Source organism: Hippoglossus hippoglossus, chromosome 15 (genome assembly GCF_009819705.1).
Source record: "Hippoglossus hippoglossus isolate fHipHip1 chromosome 15, fHipHip1.pri, whole genome shotgun sequence".
Taxonomy (NCBI): domain Eukaryota; kingdom Metazoa; phylum Chordata; class Actinopteri; order Pleuronectiformes; family Pleuronectidae; genus Hippoglossus; species Hippoglossus hippoglossus.
The window spans coordinates 24358440-24382028 of NC_047165.1; the positions used below are offsets into that span (position 1 = coordinate 24358440).

At 40.9% G+C, this 23589-nt stretch overlaps 1 protein-coding gene across 2 annotated transcripts in view; it reads left to right on the forward strand.

The window, feature by feature from the left end:
• Positions 1-7121: 7121 nt before the first annotated feature.
• Positions 7122-23589, forward strand: part of LOC117775889 (ras and Rab interactor 2-like) — a 44236-nt gene continuing 27768 nt past the window's right edge. The window contains exons 1-3 of one of the 2 annotated variants that reach the window (XM_034609440.1): positions 7122-7345; positions 14877-14970; positions 19557-19657. In XM_034609440.1, the coding sequence (XP_034465331.1) occupies positions 14914-14970; positions 19557-19657 (158 nt within the window). In that variant the 5' untranslated portion in view covers positions 7122-7345; positions 14877-14913. The remainder of the gene's footprint in view (positions 7346-14876; positions 14971-19556; positions 19658-23589) is intronic. The other variant, XM_034609441.1, reaches the window with a different exon arrangement.

The following is a 23589-nucleotide window of genomic DNA, read 5'->3' on the forward strand; positions in this document are numbered from 1 at the left end:
GCAAGACATGTGAGTGTGAACCAGGAATGTCAAAAAAGGAAAGCATCCTCTGAACATCTGTGAAGGAACTGAGAGGGTGACTTATTTTCTGGCTTGAGTAAAATTACAGAAACAGCACATCTATGTTCATTCCAGAACATGCAACTTAGCGTTAACTTCTCCCTCACACAACTCTCATACAGATATGTATAATGTTCTCTCATTAACTAAATAAAAGTAGGGCTGCATTTCAAAATAAGAGAAAATAAATAAAATGTGAAAATTGTGCATGTTCAAATAAACATCTCACTCCTCTGTTTGTCTCCCTTTCTCCGTCTCACTCCTCTGTATCTCTCCCTTTGTTTTCTCTACCTGTATCACTATCTTTCTTTTCTTTCTACCGTCTTCTCATGTGTAACTTGCCTCTAACTCTCTCATCTGTCTGCACTGTAGAGTCGCAATGTTTACCCCCTGGAATGCACAGACTTGATTGGCTGAGTAGTATCACGTGGGATGGCTTAACTCGCATACAATTGGTCTGTGCATTTCTTCACACACACTCACACGTACACACGCCGACAAACATTTTCACGCTTCCTGTTGCAGTTCCTAGTTGATCGCTATTTAACCATCACCTACTCTGTTTAGCTGTGGGGCGACCGAGGGTGCACACTCGTCAGCTCTGCATTTTGGTTACACACACACACACACACCAGCGGTTTAGGGACACGGCTCGTTCATCTCGCCGTCAGTGTATAGTGCGAGGGTTTAAACAGGGGCATAACTTCCTGTTTGTTTAAATCAGAGGTCTTCAACAGTTTTACAAAAGTCATTTGATTTGTTTAACCCTTGTGTTGTCCCTGCTTCCCCCGGCTGTTGGCCCCCTCACATAGCCCACCCCATATTAGGACGCACACGTAGGGCAATAGACAAGTGAGCAGCCCTTGCAGATGTATTTGTAACACCCACGGCACACGGTGTGAGTTTTACAGTCCTTTTTCCTGGGGCATATCTGACACCTCTTCCTCTTACTCGCCCCGAGCGGGGCTGCTGCTAGGGCTATGGAGGAGGCCGGACACTCGGGTCGAGCGTCGTAGTCAAGAGCTCTCTGTGCGGCGGCGGCGGCTTTTACAGCCTTCACAACCGCGGCGGACGTGTCCGTGCGGGGGATGCACTCCCTTCGTGCGATGAACGGAGTCACGAGAGCCTTTCCCAGCTGCTCTAGGAACACCCTCCGCTTATTCAGCTTGCCCGGCATCCAGTCTGGGTTGATCTCTCTCCATATCACGAAGGCATTGTAGGAAGAGACGTCGAGAATGTTGTGAAAGACGACCAGGGGCCAGCGCGTGGTCATCCTCCTGCGGCTGTACGTTCCGATCACCTTGTCTAGGTTGTCCACGCCACCTTTGTTGCGGTTGTAGTCCAGGACGATGACCAGTTTCCTGTCCTCGCGGTCGCTGATGTCGGCCTCGGGGTGCCGTGTGCTCAGGAGCACCACATTCCTGTTTTTCACCTCTCTTCCCTTGACAGTGAGCAGCCCGGTCGGGAGCTTGGGCTTGTTCTTCCGAACCGTGCCGACCACGGTGAGCTTCCTCTCCAGGAGCTGCCGCGCGAGTTCGTAGGAGGTGAAGTAATTGTCGCACGTGACGTTACGACCGTGCAGTCCCTCCGTTACATCGAGCACTACCCGCAACCCCTGGTTCCGTTCTGGGCGTCCGCCGCTCGGCTTTCCGGTGTACACTTGCATCTTCCAAGCGTAGCTTGATTTCGCATTGCAGGCCACCCACGACTTGATCCCGTATTTCGCCGGCTTGCTGGGCATGTACTGACGGAACAGACACCGGTCTAGGGAGAAAAACAGGAGGAGAAGAGATGAGAGGAGATGAGATGAGGACGAGGACTAGCAGCCGCTATCTACATAACATAACATAACATAACATAACATAACATACCATAACATAATAATAATATTTTTTAAAAAAAGACTAACCTCTGAACGGAACCAGTTGCTCGTCCACGGTCACTTCGGGCCTCGGGTTGTAGAGGTGCGGTAGCCGCGACACCCACGCGTCCCAGACCTCTCGCACGGCCGCCAATTTGTCCGTGGCTCGTCTCGTGCGTCTCGTCTCGCGGTCGGCGAAGCGCAGCAGTCTGGAGTACGTGTGGAAGAGTTTTAGGGGCATCGTGGCACAAACACACACACACACACACTCTGGGTCAATCCGACCCAGGAACAACACGAGGGTTAAAGAGGATTTATTTTGTGACATGTAAAGACTTCATTGTAACCTTTTATTTTTTACACTGTGATGGATGAGGAGAAAGCCCACTGCTATACTGACCTCAAAGCAGCACTGCTGATGAAGTTTGACATCTCACCAGAGACTTACCGGCAGCAGTTCAGGTCAATTTCTGAGAATTTCTGAGAACCCAACAGAGACCTACCTCCGCCTCAAGGGTCTCTATCGACGCTGGATTCCACCCGAGCAGCACACCAAGGAGCAGATGGGGGAAGCCATCATCCTGGAGCAGCTACTCCATGTACTCCCTTTTGAGGTGAGGACCTGGGTGAAGGAGCATGAGCCAGTGGAGGGACTTGCAGCTGCCAAACTGGCTCTTCAGTACATCAATGCCCGGAGAGGAGGACCCGCCACACGCCCCACAAGTGCAGCACCCCATCTACTAGTCCAGCCGCCTCATCCCAGGTTTACAAGAAGAGAGACTGACCAGGAGTTTCGAGGTAACACCAGCACTACAGCAAACCAACAACCATCTTGTAAGGACTTTGTATGTTTCTATTGCTAGCAGCCAGCCCAAAAAGCTTCTGTGTGTCAAATACGCAAAGCTAAGGTCACAGGCGCTTGCTATGCACCCCAGCCTGAGCTTGACCCCACGGGAGATAAAGAAGCTGGAGTTCAACGTTATAAAACTGTGACTGTCAATGGGCAGCAGGTCACTGCTCTGTTGGATACAGGTAGCTTCATCTCTCTAGTTAAGCGCAGTCTGGTACCTGTCTGAACTGTGGATTACAGTAGACAAACAGACATTTTATGTGTTCATGGGGACAAGCATTCCTATCCCCATTTGGTTACACAACTAGGTGGTCACCAGCTTTACCCTAACACAAGCAAAGACTTGCCTTCTGAAAGCAGTAAGTGCTATTTGTTGGGGTAGTGTTGCTGATTTTGCTATTCTTTTTCCTTCACACAGTTCATGAAGACAGACATGTTATATCATTAATTGCTGAAGAATTCCTAGTTTGAGAGTTGGTCCTACCTATTACCCTAACTTGAGCATTAACTTGTTTGTTGAATTCAGTAAGTGCTACTTGTTGGGGCAGTTTTAAGTGACAACAACTGAACGCATCAAGAGCCAATTCCCCTCGTGAATCCAACTCAGATCACCTCAAATGGAGCCACTGATGATTCTCTTCTTCATAAGTGCTTCTCTTTGGGGTTGTCTTGGTTGGGATAAGTATGCGATGGAAAGATCCCAATAGAGCTGAATAAACAATCTGGAATTCATGTGTACAATCACGGGACATTTTCAGCAAGTAAGAGATGCTTTTCAGCTTAATTCACAAACACAGCCTCTCAGCTTCATTTGCATACTAGAGGATAGCTCTTTATAGTTGGGATGTGATATTTTACTGAAGTACAACATAAATAGTGGTTTAGGTTCATTGCTCTGTTAGGCATACAATTACACCCACTGCCTCAATTTTGGAGTAAGAATGCAGTGCTAGTTGGTATTACTTTAGAAACTTCTTTAGCTGCAACTGCAGGCTACTATCTGGCAATGAGATGCATTCACAACAGTAGTTGGATTCCAATTGGCCTATCATCAACAACCCTGCATACATGATAGTCGTCTCATGAAGGTGTGATCCTTTCCTTAACGAACCTTTACCAAGACCATTGAAACTTCTTACTAAAAGAGGGTGGGGCAGGGTGGGTGTGGCTACATTCAAGTTTAAGATGGGCAACGTTGTAGAAGACAATCCACTGCTGCTGGAACACAACACAGAAGATGCTGCAAAGGACCATCTGGACCATGAGGCAAGTCTTAACTAAGGTAGAGTTTTTGTTAAAAAGGATTTTGCCAGTGGCCAAGCTCCAACACTGACTACTATATTATTTCAGCAAATTGTTATGGTAGTTTTACTCGACAGACGCCATAACTTGAAGCTACATGAAGCTTAAATTAAATCATCTAAAATACTCACTTATGGTTCCTTTCTTGACAATTGTTTTTCTTTGTCTGTGTCCCTGGTTGTAAGTTTTCAGAAAACCTGGTCACTGCCAGACTGTATATTTTTTATTATTAGCTAAGTCAATCAATTTGTCAACAATTTTACCCTAATACAAGCACAGACTTGCCTTCTGAAAGCAGTAAGTGCTTTTTGTTGGGGTAGTTTTAAGTGACAACAACAACTGAATGAATCAAAAGCCATTTCCCCTTGTGAATCCAGCTCACATCACCTCAAATTAAGTTTTTCTCCACATATATTCCTTACATTATCATATTATATAAATAGTTCAGTCCTGCTTTATTAAAATAATAAAAATCTATTTTGGTGTTTATTTAAATGACTAACTGATAAATTTTTAAATTGAAAAAGGGATCTTGAACAGGAAATTTGGAAAAGGGATGTTAGTCTCGACGTGTAGCTGCCACTCTCCTGCAGTCCCACAGCGCTTCATCCACAGGTAGACTTTTTGTCAACCAGCTGTTTCAACACCACCATTCAGTTTGTCCTGAAAAAAAAAATTGAAGGGTGAACTTTATTTTACATGTCCATGTAAAGTAAACATAATTATTATTATTATCTCTAATATAAACAAAATCGTCTTGAACAGTGTGGCTTCAGTATTTACTAATCTCATGTTCACCTCACCCGTAAGCATGTCTTACTAATGTACAGCATCTATCAGGCAAATATCACACAAAAGTCTTTTCAGTTTATTTTATTTTATATTATCTTTGTTTCTTTTTCTTTGTTATCTTTTCATTGTTTTCAGACTTATATAACCACTGCTGAAAAGTAAGCCTATAACTTAAGATAGCTTGCATACAAATTTACCTCAAGGTTCTACAAAAACTGACCCAACCCTAAAGTATTTCCAAACAGGGCTTTTTAAACGGCACAGAGTTGCCAGCTCAGCTTCATCTACATTTCATTTTCAGTCACTGAGTGATATTGTGTCACTCCTGTTCATGCTGCAGTTCATTCAGTGCAGCAGCCTAGGCCCATGTAAGAACTAGCAAGTGCTTTAAAACGACACCAGTGGGTAAGGAGGCCACACATCGCCAGTACGCCATTGTGGAAGAGAGGAAGAGATGGCTGCGGCTTGCCCCATTCAGACAGGGAGGGAGCGGCCGGCTCCATTACAAACCTCCTGTGGAGTTTCCAGGTTATGAAGAAACCTGCACACAATGATCAGTTATCTCATTTATTAATTTCCCCAAGATACATAAAACAAGGGTTTTCATTCCAAGACATAATATTCACATGTGAAAATAATCCACATTGTGCAAGAAAAGAAGTTATCATAAGAATATTATCTTAATTTTTTTCACAAAGATTGCACACTGTACATTTCTGTTGTTTGTCTTTCGCAAAGTCTTAATAGTAAACATTTTTGTACTATTCTTTTTAAATTAACTGAATGAGGAAATATTTTCTGGAGTGGGGTGGAGTGTGGGAAGAGTATTCAGGAAGCAGGACATGACATAAATTATGCTGCAAAAATCAAGTTTTTGTTAACAGCATTTCAACGCCTATGTCGGCCAACATCACCAACAGCTTTTGAATCTCGTTTTCTTTCCAAGTTGACGTCTTCGTTTGTGTCCGCGACGTGTGGGCTCTTTTTCACCCTGAGTTATTTGTCTTCTTTTTTTCAGTTTTGCGTCCATTACGTCTAGAAACATCGTCAATACACCCACTTTGTTGTGACTCTTCTGGATAATCTCCTGCTATATTCTCACATGGGCTCTCTTGGACGTTCTCCTGAGTTTTTGTCAGGGGGCTAGCAGGAGAAAATCCAGAGAAACCCTAACAGCAACTGACAATTTCAATTCAATTTTAATTATATAGCGCCGAATTACGAATCTCAAGGCACTTTATAGGTCCAGTGTGTAAGTTTTAGATTTAGGGGTCTATTGGCAGAAATGTAAATAATCATATCATAATAAAGTTTTCAATAGCTAGTAATCACCTGAAGTGTTATGTTTTCATTACCCAAGAATGAGCCCTTTATATTCACATAGGGATCCTCTTCTACAGAGGCTTCCAGTTGCACTGCCATGTTTCTACAGTAGCCCAGAATGGACAATGGACGTTATTATAACTGTCAGCTCAAAGTACAGAGTACTGTATATTTTGTGCGTATCTTCTGGTATAAATAAAGTTTTCTTGAAAGAAAATGCTGAGTGTAGGTGGAGTTGGATTTTCTCCGCACAGTGCTTCTCCTTTCCTAACTCCTTATGTCTTCTCCTTCACATCTTTCCTTGACCTTACTTTTGACAGACCTTATATTTAAGTGCATAGCACAATTTACAATTTAAATGTTCTTAATCAACTGTGGCATCATCAAATCACAACTACATTCCTTCTATTTCCATCGTAGTGATGCAAAATGTTATTTGTATGTAATATTTTGACTATAATTAGATTCATGTCGTTAAATGTACCTTGTTCCTTGTCATCTCAGTGGCTTTAGCCCCTCTTGTGTCATCTCTGAATATGTTGTTGCTCTGAGCTGTGAACTAAAAGCAGCAGGACCTCTAACATCTTCTCAGTCGGCACACGTGATCTGAAAGAGAATTCAGAGTTTGTTTTGTTCCTGGTTGAAGCAGGCAGCATGAGCATCAAGTTAGTCAGAAAAACTAAACAAGTACTGCGCCTCTGCATTTATATAAAGATTATAGATGTATCCCCCACCAACATTATCAATACTAATTATATTGATATCATATCCATTTTAATTTTGCGCTCATAATTATAGTAAATGCGTTGTTATGTTGGGAAATGTATGGTGAATCAACACCACTTTTGTATTTGGATGTTATAGAAATCCTTTATGTTTATTTTATTGTGAAAAACACAAACGGATGTCATCTCCTATTGCGGTGTGCTTTACACAGAGGAGAACAAAGCAGCAGAGCTGAAGACCATGGAGCGAGCCGGGCCGCAGAAAATAGACTGTGCTCTTACTTTCCTCGCCTCACACTATGAGAAATGTGTCTTAACCATAACAGCAGGTAACAACCTCGACATGGAGCCACTATGGTAGTCACCTTTACAGCATCTTGTCGGAGCTGTGGAGTTTCCCTCTGCCAAACTGGAGCAACACACACTCCATAAGTAAGTATCGTCAAAGTTAGCCGTCCTTTGTGTTGACATGTTTGTCTTCTCAGCTGCGTCTGTCTAACGTCACGTGTGTCTCTGTCTGCTGAGGAAGTCTCTGTTAGTGTGCTCAGTGATAAATCAGTGTAATAAAGCAGGGCTGTGTGAGGAATCCTGCGGGACGTGTTCTACACGTTATTGCCACCTGTTGCGCGAAGTCAGCGTTTGACCAGAACTGACACAATTCCCTTTCCTTGAATGGGAGAGGACATCGACGATAATAGACAGTAATAGACAATACGCTGTCATATAAGTATACAGTACAGTATAGCACATGACTTATGGAAATATGCGAACGTACAGTTCATATTAATGGGTGAAACAAAGCGAAGGAACATTTACTTTAGTTACAGTAAGTGATCAATAGCAGATAAGTTGTCAGTTTCTGTACAATTCAGTTCAAAACTCAAGCTTTATTAAATAGATGTATTCGTGGACTTTGTTCCCTGGAAAATGTATGTTTTGTTTCCACTTGCATGGTTGACGGTCTTCAAACACAAGTTTTCCAGCTTCCATGTTGAGTGGTGATTTATGTAGAAAAACTTTTATTACAGCCAGAACTATAAAGGAGCTGTTGACAGGGATCAAATGAGCCTGATAAGAGAGAAAACACTAGATTCAGCAAATGCCATAACATTATTGTTCAGAATTCAGGGGTTACCTCCAATAACCAAAGCAATATGCTCCAAGTCATCATGTCAAGAAAACAATTTGATTCAACCACCCAAAGTCTCATAGCCTGGAGCATAGGTTATGTGGTTCTTTCAAGACTGTGTTTCCTTTTGTCCCTGAATGTTTCCCCTCTCACAGATATGTGTGTCATCTATTGGTTGCATGGTAATTGGACTGGTGTTTTAAAAGTTACTGCCAGGTTATCAGACTGTATCCTTACCCATTATCACTTGTGTATATATTTTTTGTGTATGTGTGTGGGAGAAGCATGAAAAAAAAGCCAGAAATATTTCTTTGTACCGGCCAAGACCCTGGTTTTCCAATCTCCTCAGAAATCTGCTAATGTACTTAGTGCTCAGCGTCTGGAGCAACAACAGACTAGTACTATTGTCTATCGCAAACCAAAATCACAGGTCAGGTATGCAAGATGAGCACATTGGCTTGGTAGCCTGGTTTGTCATGTGACCACTCTCTTTTGAATGTCAAGCTCATTGTAATTGCTCAAGTGGAGTGCCACAGTTATGAGTAAGGGTCATAGTAAAGCGTTGAGCCACAACAAGCTGCCAGAACAGCTTCATTGTGCCTTGGTATTTGTCCTACCCATCTCTGGAAGGAACACTGGTCCTCTTAAAGTTATTCCCTTATTTACTGTTTAGATGTTGGTAATGGAAAGGGCTGTCTATTACATTGGTCCAAAATCTCATAGGTGTTTAGTTTGGTTGAGATCTAGGAACTGTGAAGACATAAGTATCTGCTGTTAGATGATGATTGGTGGATAACCATGGTCTTCGCTAAAACAAGAGTAGGTCAAAATCTTAATCTGTTGGGATGCAGTTATATTTTTTATCACTTAAATAGAATGGTTGTATTTATGATTTGAGAATGCCACAGTTCATTAAGAATATTTCAATTGTAAATTTAGTCAATCACTTAAGTTTGGGTTTTTCCAATTTACTTCAACTTTATTTTGACAGCATCAAAACACAACATACATTATCTCAAGGCAATTTAGGTAATAAGGTGGTGAACTTACAAAATTATAGAGAAATGCAAAGGTTCCCACAAAGAGCAAGCACTTGGCGCCTGTGGAGAAAAAAAAAATCCTTTTAGTAGAGATAAATCTCTGGAGCTAGACTCTGTGTGGGTGGAAAAGAGGGGAGAGGAAAGATGTCTAGTTCAGTATATTGCAGTTATTGCTGTTTTTGCTTCTTTCCAGCTACACTTGAAGTAAGTTTTTATTTTTACTTTTTGCAGCTTGACTTAATGGTATTTAATTAAAATGTGCTTTTCAAATCTGGAAGTTACAGTTTTTTTCTGTTATTATTATTGCAGTTTTGCACAATAAATGTTCTGGAAATACAAGTAATAAAGTTAAGAGTAAAGGAATGGTGGTCTTGCAGTTTCCATGCATACCCTTTGGAAGCATTTATATTGACATTTTAAGAAAAACAAATATACTGTGATATATCTCGTTACTGACCGTGCTTCATGTTATACTGTGATATAAATTCTGGGCCATATAGCCTAGCTATGCTTTCCATTTAAAAGGTAATTAGATGTCACTGGGGTAATATTTCTATGGTTTATACAATGCTCTCTCCTTTAAAATATTGGTGTAAAACATGGGGCTGAAATAACACACAGCACATCTATTCCATATGTTGACCAAAATAAACATACTTTCTTTTCTGAAAATCCATTAAAAACAGGTCAACATGTCTTCAAAAATATTTAAAGAATCCTTGCATATATTTTGCAGTAAATATATGACTGGTTTTATACTATGTGGAGCCATTCCACATTTTACTTTGGTTAATTACATGAGTGACCTTACCCTGTACCACAATGAGGCATGATTCGATTTAGAAGAAGGGTGTTACCTGATTGTATTCCTGGTAGGGAACTGTAGGCACAGGTGAATGTAGGTAATACAGCACAACAAGTGTGAAAAAGATTGGAGGTGATTAAAAATGCTTTGGAGCACACAGCCAATTTTCATAAACGTAGTGGAAAAAATGTGAGATTCAGGCAAATTAATCTTTATCCTCTGAATATGGAACAATATATACTTAACAACAACCCGGATCTACAGCCAAACAATTGCACATATTCTTAGTCTGGCTTTACTATTCACTGATCAAATAGAAGAAAAGACTCATTAACAAAAAAAACCAGTTAAAAATGGCATTGTACCTCATAACAGCATAAATCATAAGAACGTAAATCGTATGAAAAATTGACTTTCCATAGTTTTCACCTGGAAGGCAGAAGAACAGTGGCATTCTTCGTTTACCTTCAGAGTGCTCTGCTTCTCGCACAGCAGCTCCAATTGCATCACTTTTTGAGTGCATGTTTGGGAAATGGAAAACAGCAAAAGAGAGCAAGAACATAATGCAGCGTGACAATGCATGCAACATGGCACAAGCAGTGATGGTGTTTGTTGGGTTAAGTCTACGAAGGGTGGCACACATTGTGAAATTGGCTGTACTACACTGACAGTAAGAGGGATATACCTGAAACCGCAGTGTCCACTGGGTGATTAGAGTCTGTGTTTCAAACATGCCAAATATACCCATTTGGCCAGCTGCTGCACTATTACTGAGTTTTGAAATGACCAAGAAAGTTTTTATTAACCCCTGAACTTGCCCGTTACCAGATAGGGCTGGGCGATAAAACAATAGCGATAATTATCGCGATATAACTTTCCCTTGATAGAAATTAAGACACGCCGATACAGCGTCGATATAACTCATCCCATCCATGTTTTGACAGACAACATGAACAGCAAAAGATAATGAGAATAGCGCTGCGCTGAACGAATCATGTGGCTGGAATAACCTTACAGCCACAGGTTAGGTTGACTCCCACAGCACAGAGTGTAGGAGCAGCAGCACATGTGCTAATGTTTGGGCTCAAGCAGAGAGGAGTACGACTCTGCATTGATGCAGTGACTGATCATAGTCACGTTCATAGTTTCAGCGGGTTTCCACTGCTGAATAATTATAACCACCGCTGCTTCAGGACAGACTCATTAAAGGTCCGGTCGTCCTGTGTCAGAGTCTCTGTCGGAGTCTGTTTCCTCCTCACTTGTTCTCCGACCTGCGCTCACTTTACACTTTAACAACAAACACCATCACTGATCACAAGTTATTAGGACACGTACAGGACTGACGTTAACTTTGTATTTGTTTGATTCGCTCTAGAGTTTATGAGACAAACGTTTAAACCTGCTACACAACACGAGACATAACGTGACGCACAGTCGGGACATCAGGGTTAAAGTGACGGGAACGATCGAGAGACATGATCCGACATCATTGATTATTAACTATTTTAGAATATAGGACTAGATGGTGATTATCAGTTTGTGTGTGAAGAGGGACAGAGCACACGCGCGCGCACACACACACACACACACACACTACTGCAGGCAGAAGTTCTTCCCACAGATTATGACACAGCAAGTGTTTTAACTCCATTGTTGAAGAAGAAGTGACGCCCCGTTTATCCAGGAACATAAATATGAATTCAGCTGATTTTTATAAAGATCAGTTCTAAGCTTGAGTGATTGGAAAACATCAGACGAGCAGAGTCACTTGTTGACCGGCGGAGAAATGCGCCTCAGTGCAGTGGCGCTGATTTAAGATAAGATACGATAAAACTTTATTAATCCACACACCGGGGAGATTCAGTTGTTACAGCAGCAGGCACGTCAGAATGACGGGAGATGCACGGGCCCGGTGGCGTGTGTGCCTTGCCTTTCAAATATTTTCATTTGATAATTTAATCATCATTCTTAAATAATTGTTACTGTATCAACAGAGAAGAAAAGGAAGAGGAAAGATTCCACCCAAAAGTGAGTACAGTGAAAATCCAAAGAGTCCGACAGGCTTCTTAAAGGGCCCATATTGTGTAAAATACATTTTCTGGGGTTTTACTATCCGTAATTACTTGAAGGGGGTCAGTAGGGACCCTCAAAGTATGAAAACAGTCACTCCGCAGACTTTTTCACTCAGTCCATTCGAAGAAATATGTTATCGAAACGTCTCGTTTCGTACTTCCTCCCCTGTATGAGTCATACAGGATCGCACTCGTCTCTCAGCCCCACCCAGCCGGTACCAGTCTAGGCTCCGAACCCACCGCCCCACCACCCCTCCACACCGAACGCGACACCAAGCAGACTTGTTGCTGAGCTAGCAGCTTGTTAGCTACCACAGGCTAATAACAACAAACAACACTGTAGAAACACTGCAGCGCGGAGGGATGCAAGGAAGAGAATGTGTCCGTGCACATTCCTCCTAAGAACGTAACTGTTTGAGACCAGCGGTGACGCTTTATTTCTCATGATGTGCCGTGTCGGTGTGCTCACTACGGAGTAACGTAGACGTTACTCCGTATTGAAACTCCGCTGTGAAACTCTGTACTGTAACTTGGGACGTTACTCCTACATTGGCCGACTGTCCTGCTAAAACTTGAACAAACATGAGGATGGTGTTACTTACCGTTCAGAAACATCCTGTTGTAACCGACTGTAAATATGTGGCTGATCTTCTATAGCTGCAAACATACGACGTGTCATTCAGCTCTGTTTACAGCCAGAGTGAATGCGCCAGAATGAGACCGGTGATAGGCCTGGTTGCGTGTCACTCAAAGTGCAGTCAGCCAATCAGAGGAGGGGCTCAAGAGGCAGGCAAAAACAGCCTGTTCTGTCTGCAGCTCCAGAGAGAGGCAGAAGAGAGGACATGGAAATACACATTGCAGCAGTTTGTTCGACTTTAAACCACTGATATATCATCTTAGGGGAACCAATACCTCAAATTAAATCCCAGAAAGGTGTAAAATATGGGCCCTTTAAAGTAAAGAAATGTCAGTCAGCTTGTTGAAACAGTAAATTAAAAAGCTAACTGTGGCAAAAAAACGTTTGTAATTTTGCAAAAGATTCCACTCATATCTGTAGATCACTTAATATAAAATATGCAGACTGTTGAAAGTCCAGGGCTGTGTGGAGTGTTGCTAGGAAACCGGCAATTCATTTTTCCGTGACTGACAACCACAGGGACCTTCCTGTTTACCAACCCTGGACTGTGAAAGAAAAGACACATGTATTTTTCCAACCAAAACACCCCCAGAAGCCCCCCTGCTGTTTTGTTTTGATAGGAGGGATTGGCCCAACAGAACCCCTCTAGAGGTCTGAGGAGGAAAGGGGGAGAGAGATAGACAAGAGCTTAAGAACAGCCATGTCTCCTGCCTGCTGTCACTCTGTGACCTCTTACTTTCCAGGAAATAGTCCTGTTCTCTCGCTGTCTCCCAGTCTTGCGTGCACAGCCAGAACCACTAAAAAACAGGAAAGACAAATCCAGTCTTTTGAAAACAGTATTTTCCCTTGCCCAACAGCTTGAGTCCTATTTTGATAGGGAATACCCCTTGTCACTGTTCAGTACTCGGTTTTAAATAGTATGCTTATCCCAGAAGGGGAAACTGCACTGAGGCCATGGCACACTGCAGCTGTTGGTTGGAGTCCAAACTAATGACTTGTTTTTGAGGATTAGCTGGTTCATAAGCCACAGTGACACACCCCACCTACTAAATGCTAGAGGATGGTAGAGGAAAGACAATTTTTTTTCCTTGGATAAAGAATTAGTTTCCAAACAATTCTTCAACAGATGCTGCTGCTGAGGAACCCTCTCACCTCATCAGTGCTGAGCCCCATGACTGGCTAATAGGCCTTTGTTGTGTTTTTTATCAGTGGGGGTCAAAACGAGCTAGTTTTTTATGATGCCTTATTTGACCATATTTTATAGCTAATGTGATCAACCACACTCAAAGGATACATCATTACTATTACATTTTAGTAGTTTTCTTGTGTTGTTATTTTTGTGATTTTCATGGTCAAGATCTGGTGGCATAAGGATTGCATCTCTGTTATTTGTAGATGATGTGACGGCATTGGCTTCTTTATAGTATAACCGTTGGCATGTACAGTAACAGTTTGATGAGTGTGAACAATCTGAGATAACTGAAAACACTGCAGTCCAATGTTTCTGTTCAGGCAGTGTTGAGATGCTGATTGGATGATGATGGATTTTTCTTCTTACGTGTGTCTTTTTTTAAAGGATTTTGTAAATTGTCTCTGCTTGCTGCCATACAGTTTTCTTGCGGAGGGCAGGTGGTGGTGATGGTCGCTTGCGAAGAACCTCAGCCATTATTGTGTTTACAAGACAAGAGGTCATTATACAAACTATGAGAAGCCCTTCTTTGAGATGGACTAGAGCAGTGGTCACCAAATTCTTTGAGCCCAAGATCACTTTTTAATTCTAAGTGCAAGACAAGATCTACCACCCTTATATCTTCCAAAATCTCCACATAGGAGGGTCATATTAAATATTTTTGCATAAATATAAACACATAAACACATTCTCAGTTCAAAAATATGTTTTGCAGAGGAGCTGCTACTGCAGCAGCACGATGTTTTTGCATAGGCTTTGCCTACATAAGTGTTTTTCCTGTTTACATATTTTTTTCCCAGTTTCAAGAAGGTCACTGTGACCTTTTATGTTTAGCCACTGAAATCTAATCAGTTCATCTTTGTGTCCAAGTGACAACAACTGATCATTGGTTTCCTTAAGGTGGTCTTGAGATACATCACCTTCACGAGAATGGGAAGTACGTACCTGGTGGCATAAAAATATGTCAGAGAAACAGAAATAACGATAGCAATAACATCTTTTCAAAACCACGTTTGACCTCATGAATCTCTTTTGAGAGCGATCTTAACTGGACTTATATAACTGTTACTCTAATGTATTTTTTCCTTCACAGACAGTTCAGCAGACAGAGAGGACTCTACAGACATCATGCCTTCCAGTAATGTCAGTCAACCCTGCAAACAAGAGAAGGGCAGTTTCTTCAAGGTACCTGTCACTACATTTCTGCAATATGTGTTATACATCATTGTTTTTTGTTCTTACAGAACTGACCAGTGCTATAATCATTGCAATTTACACAAAGGTCTCAGGCAAGGCTGCTGACATGTCCGGCACCGGGAGGTTTGAGTGGGCTGCTTCAAGCTTTTCTAGTGAGAGGCTAAATTCTGGATATGGTTATTTCATGCCTGTTTGTTCTTGTAAACCTTAATTTCTCCAGGATTGCTTAACAAAAGGAAAATTGAGAAGTGAGCACCAGGCATTGTAAAACTGAGCTGTCATCAACTATTCCCACTTTACCATCTCTATAAATTTAGATTTTTTTGTAATTGGAAATTTTACATTGTGCGTTAAAGATGTGTGATGTCACAAACAGCATTTTATCCATGGAATAGTTCTAGAAATATCTGTCTGTCTATATGTGGACACATATGCTCGCATATCTCAAAAACCATATGTCTTATCGGCTTCACACTTGGCATGTGTGAATAATGTCCCAAGAAAGTGCAGTTTCAAATTTTCAACCTAACTGACGACCACGACAAAGGGTGCATTTACGACAGGTGATGTTTGGGGGTAAAGGTCACTTTTATAGTTTTAAAAGGAAAAGCCACACCTATTCCAAACACGCAGGTTTAGAATGGACACTGCAATAGTAAGTAAAATAAAAGACAGAATACTTAGTAGGAATAAAAGTGTGTTATTAAGATTAAAAACAAAAAAGGAATCATAAGAAAATCTCACCAAAAAAGACAAAAATTAAAAAGAAATAATAGTAAAAAACAAAAAACTGAATTAATGAGAAAAAACGTCCATTCAATCAGTAACAAGCATAGACTCAAGGCACAAAGTGCCACTTGTGCCGCTCACCAAATACGCTCTAAACTTATGAATTTAAAGTTGGCGAGAGAGAACTGTGCTGCAATATGATTATTTTATAACAGAGCTTCACAAATTGAATGACTATAGACAGTGAGTTGATAATTTTAATATCTTTCCATGTTTTATTGTTATGTGAGCCTTCATTAATCCTGTTTGGGAAATTTTTTACTTTTTATAATTATGTTCTGTATCTCATATAAATGGACAGATTAAAGGTTTTACATATATGATGGCTGGTTTTCAGAGATGTTTAGTAAGCCATGGTGTATTACATCTATTCATTGATATTCTTGTAAAGTTAACACAGGGAGACATTATTGCATACACTCCATTAAGTTTCAAATGAATGATAATTAGGATCTTTAAACTATAATCATTTTCGGATTAAATATCTTCCATCAGACACAGGAGAGGATGAATAGTTTAATATTAGTTTAATATTAATATTATTAATTATTTAGATTATATCTAACATCTCAGAATTTAAGTTTGTCTCTCAGTAATATTTAAAATGATCAGTTATACATATATATATATATATATATATATATATATATATATATATATATATATATATATATATATATATATATATATATATATAGTAAATGATGCCAATTGGTATCATTGGTATCATACAATTGCTAATTAGGGCCACAAATGAAGAGCTAGCGTAGTATATAGTATAAGTATAAAATACTGTATTTAGAAAATCTGCTGTCTATCAATAACATTTTATTTGAATAGCCCATATTCGCAAATCACAGTTTGTCTCAAATGGCTAAACAAGGTGTGACATCCACTGTCCTTAACCCTCAGCTAGAGTGAAGTAAACCTCTGCTAGAGTAGAGTAAATTACCACCTGAGCGAATGTGAGCGAATTCACCTCACTTTTATTTTGACATTGATCAGACAGAAGAAAGAACTTGTATGTCAATGCACCATCAACTACATGTAAAAGAAAAAAACTTTCTTTCGGGCTCAGGGGTTTTACAAAGTACATCCAAGAATTGGTTTACAAATGGTGACAGGACAGTGATGTCAGAGAGCAGAGGGAGTTAAATGAAAAAACATTTTATTTGAAATGTTTACTATCTAACCATTAGAATTTTTGAGTCGGAGTCAAAATCACATTATAATTATAAGGAAAATGGAGTATAAGATGAATGAGGTGTGAGAATTGATGTGTTGTATGTTTTTCACTAGAACTTAGGTACTTAGACAAGCACTTGGTATTCTTGGGTTTCTGCGAGGGTGTGTGTTCAGTGAGTTTGTCATACCACAGATAGGCAGCATTTCCCCCACTGCATTGTTGCTTTTATGACTGGTAAGAGTTCCTATTGCTCTTAATGGATAGCCTCTGGGAAGTCTTAACTCATTATATCCAGTTTATCTTTCTAGTATAAAAACGGAGAGGTGGAATATTATTGAACATGAATGCAGGGCTCCCACAGGAATGGTCACGCAACTTTACATGACACAAAGCTTTAGTCAGGTAAAAAATCTTTAGATTCCACACTGCATGTCATCTGATATGAACATTAGACTATTGCTATATGGAAAGTTACTGTTGGACCAATTGAACCAGAGCTACCAGGTACACTTGTTACTCCTCCTGTTTCTCACAAATTGAGAAGCTGATTTCATCTGCAGGCTACATTTTGGTCAGTCTAATTTATTTGCTTGCATTGACATGTGTAAAACCCTATAGCTGTATCTCCTACCCACCACACGAGCTGAGAAAAAAAGAAACCCCAAAAAATCAAAATTTGTGATTTCCTTGAAAACAGCCGACACATTGTTTCGTGATGCAGCTGATGTGATGTTACGCAACAGAAACATGTCCCAACTCGACAGATAAACGGGAAATGAAACAAATGACGCCAGTATCACACTAAAATTCCAGGATATGAAACAATATTCCTCTGAAACAAAAGCTATCACAGGTTAGCAGATGCCAAAGATGAAGAGCTGCTCCACTTTCTTGTTCTTTCTGGTTATTTAGAATTAAAACAAAATGCTTCCAGATGTTTAATTAATACCAGTGACCTGCTACAAAGTAGGATCTGGTTTCAGGTTTACCTCTGGTTTTAAAACAGAGCTTCTAACAAAAAGAGGAAAATCATATCACACAAAATAAATACATCAGAACTGTTGACGATGAAACTATGGAGCCCCTAAGGTGACTTGGGCAAAAATGTACGTTTCTGGTACGCACCAGAAAGTACGCACGCGTTATCTATCAGACCATAGCTTGCTATGTTTCTATGTGGAAATGGCAGTGCAGGAGGTAGTTGACTGCGGCAATTCACAGATTCTGACTTTACGTATCAATAACTAATACGCAAAACATCCTTAAAACACAAGCGAAGCCTCCTTCCGATTTATGTACACAACCAGCTACAGCTTTATTTTCATCAAAACGAGCAGAAATCCGATCTGGGGAAACCATATGCACAGCAGGCAGTGAGCAGGGTCCGTCTACAAACTGCAATTCCGAAAACACATACTGCGAAAAAATTCTATAGCATTACAGCTGTGTAACAATTCACCTTGCTTAGGATGTAAGGGGAAAATTCCATATGCTATTCTAAAGGAGCACGGGTGGATCTGTCACGCTGTGTACGGGCGCCGCCGCCTGACCATCTTACAATAAATGAATAATACTTCCTAGGACCGATAACCTTGTCATCTGGCCCCACCACATATGAAATAATATATATATAATAACGAAATTAACCCAGAACGTTGCATTCAATTATCTGTATTTTCAATAAACCCAATCATACCCACGTAGCACCTGGACGTGTGCCTGCAAACAAAGTCGGGAAAGTGAACACAACCACTCAACTTAAACCGAACGTCGCTGGTCGCTCACCAGCCCGCACAAACAAAACAACCCCCCGTCGAGACGTCACTTCCCCCCATTTATAACATTTGGATATAAAGAAACAAATATATACACAATAATGCATACAATAAACAAATACAGACGGAGATCCAATCCCTTATCCTTATAATTTAAGGCTTCTGACAGATGGATATGCACAGACTATAATATATGTAGGTAACAAGAGCAGAATTATCTGTCCTCCCTAACACATTTCCTGTACATATAAAGTGCACTTAGGTGACCTTTACAGCTGTACAGTGTAGAGTCACCCAAATCAATACACACATAGATAGTGTCATCCTGGTCAGACTACAACTCTCACTGGCAAAAATATGCTTTGGCATAATTTGGTGACCCTACTTACTAGCAACAATTAATTATCTTCATAATTATGTCAATTAATATTTTTCCAAAATGAAAATACAATTTAGGTGTGTACTAATTTTGTTGACCCTACACTTCACATGGGTAAAGTTATTAATTATTAGTAATAATAATAAGTCCTCACAATTATGCCTGAATATATTTTTCTAAAATGATTTAGGCAATTAGGTCATTTTCAAGGCTTCAAATTAATATTAATCTGAATTAACTTTAGTTGAAGCTACTGTTGTGATAAAACCTTCTGAAGAACATTGTTCTGACCGTTTAAATAAATCATGAGTTTAACCATCAGGCAGTTTACAGCACAATAAAAACAGTGGAGAGACCTATGCAAACTCCTTGAAGATGAAAAAACACAGTGCAAACAGATCTCTGTCCATGTATTTACTAAGCCATTCTGTCTGTCTCTTTGCAGCTGATCGACTCGTTTGCCTGGGAAATTGGCACACTGAAGAAAGAGATGGGGAAAAAGCCTGAGCCTGCAGAGGGAGACCACAAGACAGATACACTCCTTGGGTGAGTTTGTACTGTGTCTGTGTTAGGGCTGCAACTAACGACTATTCTGATAGTCGATTAATCTATCGATTATTGAATCGATTAATCGACTAATCGGATTATGAATCACACAAATTCTCAATTGCTCTTATTGAGCCATCAGCTTTTAAATTTAGCTTTAGGTTCTTCGTGGCATGTGACGACTGAAAACAAAGACAATAAAGATCGATACTTAATTCAAAAATGTCTTTTAATAAACTTTGCTGCATATTAGGCAACTATTGATACAAAAACAAAGAAAAATCAAGTTTTTGTCCATTTAAAACCAAGGACAGGCAAAGTGCTAATGTAAACAAAGGTACATGGAAAGTAGCAGCAATAAAAACATCAACAAACAGTCTTCTTCGGACTGCATAATTGTGATTATGTAAGATCTTATTGAACAATGTCCTGATAAAGCCAGGCTCGTCTTCATTAGGTGCATATACATTTATGAGGGACACTTCTATGCCGTCAATTAAACCATTAACTATAATATATCTCCCCTCGGTGTCTTTATGTACCAGTGTTCGTGTGAAATTAATTTGTCTGTGTATAAGTATGGATACTCCCTTTTTTCTCCCTGACCGGTGTGAAGAGTAATATACTTTATCTGACCAGGACCTTTTCAACTTTTCATGTTCCGTGTCAGATAAATGGGTTTCCTGTAGGAATGCAATGTGACAGTTGGCTTGTTTCATCTGATGCAGGATTTTCTTTCGCTCTAACAGAGCTATGGAGACCTTTGACATTATAACTTATAACTTTTAGTGGGTCCATTACGTATGATATGCAATTTGCATATTTTGGGAGTTTGTGCAGAGAGATGGGAAGCGGAAGTAAACAGTCAGCACATGGGTCATGTATCTTGTTATGTGGAGTGTGGGGAGTTGGACTAGATAATGGAACCAATAGGGATGGGGTAAACAAGGATATTTAAGAAAAACAGATGATGACCTTGTTGTTCTTATATCCAACATAGGATCCCCGGGGAACAGTGGGATCAGAACAGTTGTAACTGCTGTTAACTAACATTAACAACAGTCCGGTGGGACCTAGTCCCTAGCCACTAAGGGCAAGCAGCAACGGTGCACAGTCGAGATTGAATTGACTATGTTGGCTATGGGTGTGCTAAGATAAGGAATAGAGAAGGAAAGAAGAAAAAGAAAAGAAAGTAGACACAGAAAAGGACAGTGTCGAGTAATGGCCATTCAGGCCCCTGCAGTACCTGGCATAGGTCTGTAAAGTCAAACAGCTCCTCATGGTAAAATAGTGTCTGAGTTGCATGCAGAGCTAATAGTCTCCTCTTAGGGTAGCTGCCAGTGAGCAAGTATAGTGGAATGATACAAATAATAATACATTAATAGAAATAGCAGGCACAATATAGGCTATAAGGGTTTGTGTTCTCAGGTGGGATTTGAGTAATATTAAAAAATATATATTTAAATACAAAATAAAGTAGGAAATAATGATGTGCCAATATGTGAAGGTGCAAAACTCACTGGGCAGTCCTTACTGTGATTAACAGTGCTGGTAGGGATACAGCAGCCTCAGTAGATGGGATAACTTTCTTCTGGACATACTCCAAGGCTTTGCTGGGATCCAGAAACTCCTCGTCTTCGTTGTTGTGTGAAATCCGGAGTCTGGCTGGGTACAGTAGACCGTAGCGGACTCCTTTCCTTCCTCGTAGGGCCTTCCGTATGTCTGTGAACGGGGCTCTGGCTTTGGTGACACTGGGTGTATAGTCTGGGAAGATAGCGATCCGGTTCCCGTTGTACACCAGCGGTGCTCTGTCTCGGGCTCTCCTCAGGATCTCTACAGCATCTCCGTTATTATGTAATTTAGCGATGATCACTTGTGGTTTCTCCCGGTCTCCTGGTTTCCTGGTGGCGAATGTGCGGTGCGATCAGTCGATCTTTATGTCCCGGTCTATCTGCAGGACTTCTCTGATAACTTTGGCAACTGTTTTGGGGGAGCTGGAGTCCGGTTGTTCTTGAATGCCGGCTATTCGGATATTACACCGTCTCGTTCTCCCCTCCATGTCCTTGCATCGGTCTGTTAAAGTTGTCACCTGCCTTTGAAGGCTGGTTACCGTAGCTTGTTGTGCCGCCACCTTGTTGGACCATGTTGATAAGCCGCCCTTCATGTCTTTTATGTCGGTTTTCATGTGGTGAACTTCTGCTTGGATGGCGGTCGTGTTATTAGCAATTTCGGACATTGAGGGCATTGAGGGCATTGACACTTTTAAGTTCCTCTTTTATAATTTTGGAAATCTCTCCCTTTAGGGAATATAAGATGTCCGCTTTATTTCTTTCAGTGGCCATACCTGAGCTTTCACTTCGGGTGGGGGAGGGTTGGTCCGGGTCACCTGGTGGTCTCTGTCTCGTGGTTCTTGTAGGCCGCAATGAGCTACCGCCGGATTTATATTTGTATTTTTGAAGCTTTTCCGCCATTCAAAACGACGTAGCTTGCATAAGTCAGCTTTTGGCCTCTTTGTGTTGTCCTCGTGAGCTTTGAGGCTGGTATTTATGTAATAGTAGCTGCTTTTTGATGAAAATATTGTCGGTTCTGCAGGAGCACTGAAATTTGCGTCTTACTCCATATCTTGCTCACTAGCGACCTCTCTCTACTAAAATAGAGGTTTGAATGACGTTTTTATTGCTCAGCCTTTAATTTGCGGTAATTATTTTTATTTTCGATAAGTCGCCCAACTCGCGCTTTTTTGATGGACCCCCAACAGCCGCGAGTAATCGAGGTGATGGTGTACCTTTGTGTGGACATACATCCTACTCTCACTGCTGTAAAAAGTTAGTCTACTGTATACAAATAAACTTGGTATTAAAATGAAAATGGCTTCAGTGTAACAAGTAATCAATATGCTAGGTAATGACAAAGACGTTCAAAAACAACAGAAAGTCATAGGTTTACGTTTCTGGCAGACAATGTTCCCAACTGGCTGCATTCAGGGTCCAGCTGAGCTAGGCTTGCCTAGTCTTGTTTTCAACTACATTTAAGTTCCCTGTTATAGGCTAACTTTTGCTAAATTCCCGAGCTTAACTTCCCATGGAAAGTTTCAGAAAATTAACCCTAATTGTTAGCCATGGTTTCTTTGCTGGATATTTGAAAAAGTGGTGGATATGGAGCGACGTCTGCGAGCTAGTTCAGGCAGCCAACTCGAGCTTCGCTGCTCCAATCATGTGACATATATCATGTGACATACCTCACTCTCCACAACCATCTATAATACAAACCCACCTTATCAGGTGGTCTATTTAAGCAGAGATAAATTTCCCATCATCCCCTTGGCTCGCATTGCTGCTGCAGTATTGCTACCAGTTGCTACAGCCCCTCCACCACCCCAGCAGCCACCTGTAGGCTCCGACGGGGGGTTACAAGTATTTGTTCATCATTCCCATCATTCCTGTGTATCATATGGGGGAGTGATTAAGTTGGAGCCTAGTCGCCAAACACTAAACCTGTTCTACTTCTGCAATAAACATTTGAACGTGAGTTGTCTGACTGAACTGCATTCAAATACTTCTGCACTAAATCTTTAATGACAACACTGGCTTTAAAACACCAGGCCTATGTGCTTAACACAATGATTGCTGCAGTATACTCCAAAACTCCAATGGGCGTACACGCCCAGACACCAAACATTCTGTGAAGAAGCATGAAGAAGTCAGCCATTTTTACCATCACATCACAAACCAACATGACTACACGCACACAGCCCTCTGTTGCCCAAGGTTACAGCGTCTCACATCGTAGGAACTGCTGATCTGTGTATGGCTGTTAAAAGGGAAAAGTGTCCACCATTATGTCTGTGTCTCGTTTTGATCAACCGTTCATACAGCATGGAAAAGTTCATACAGGAAGCACACACAAGAGCTCGAACAGTTTGTAAGAGAGAC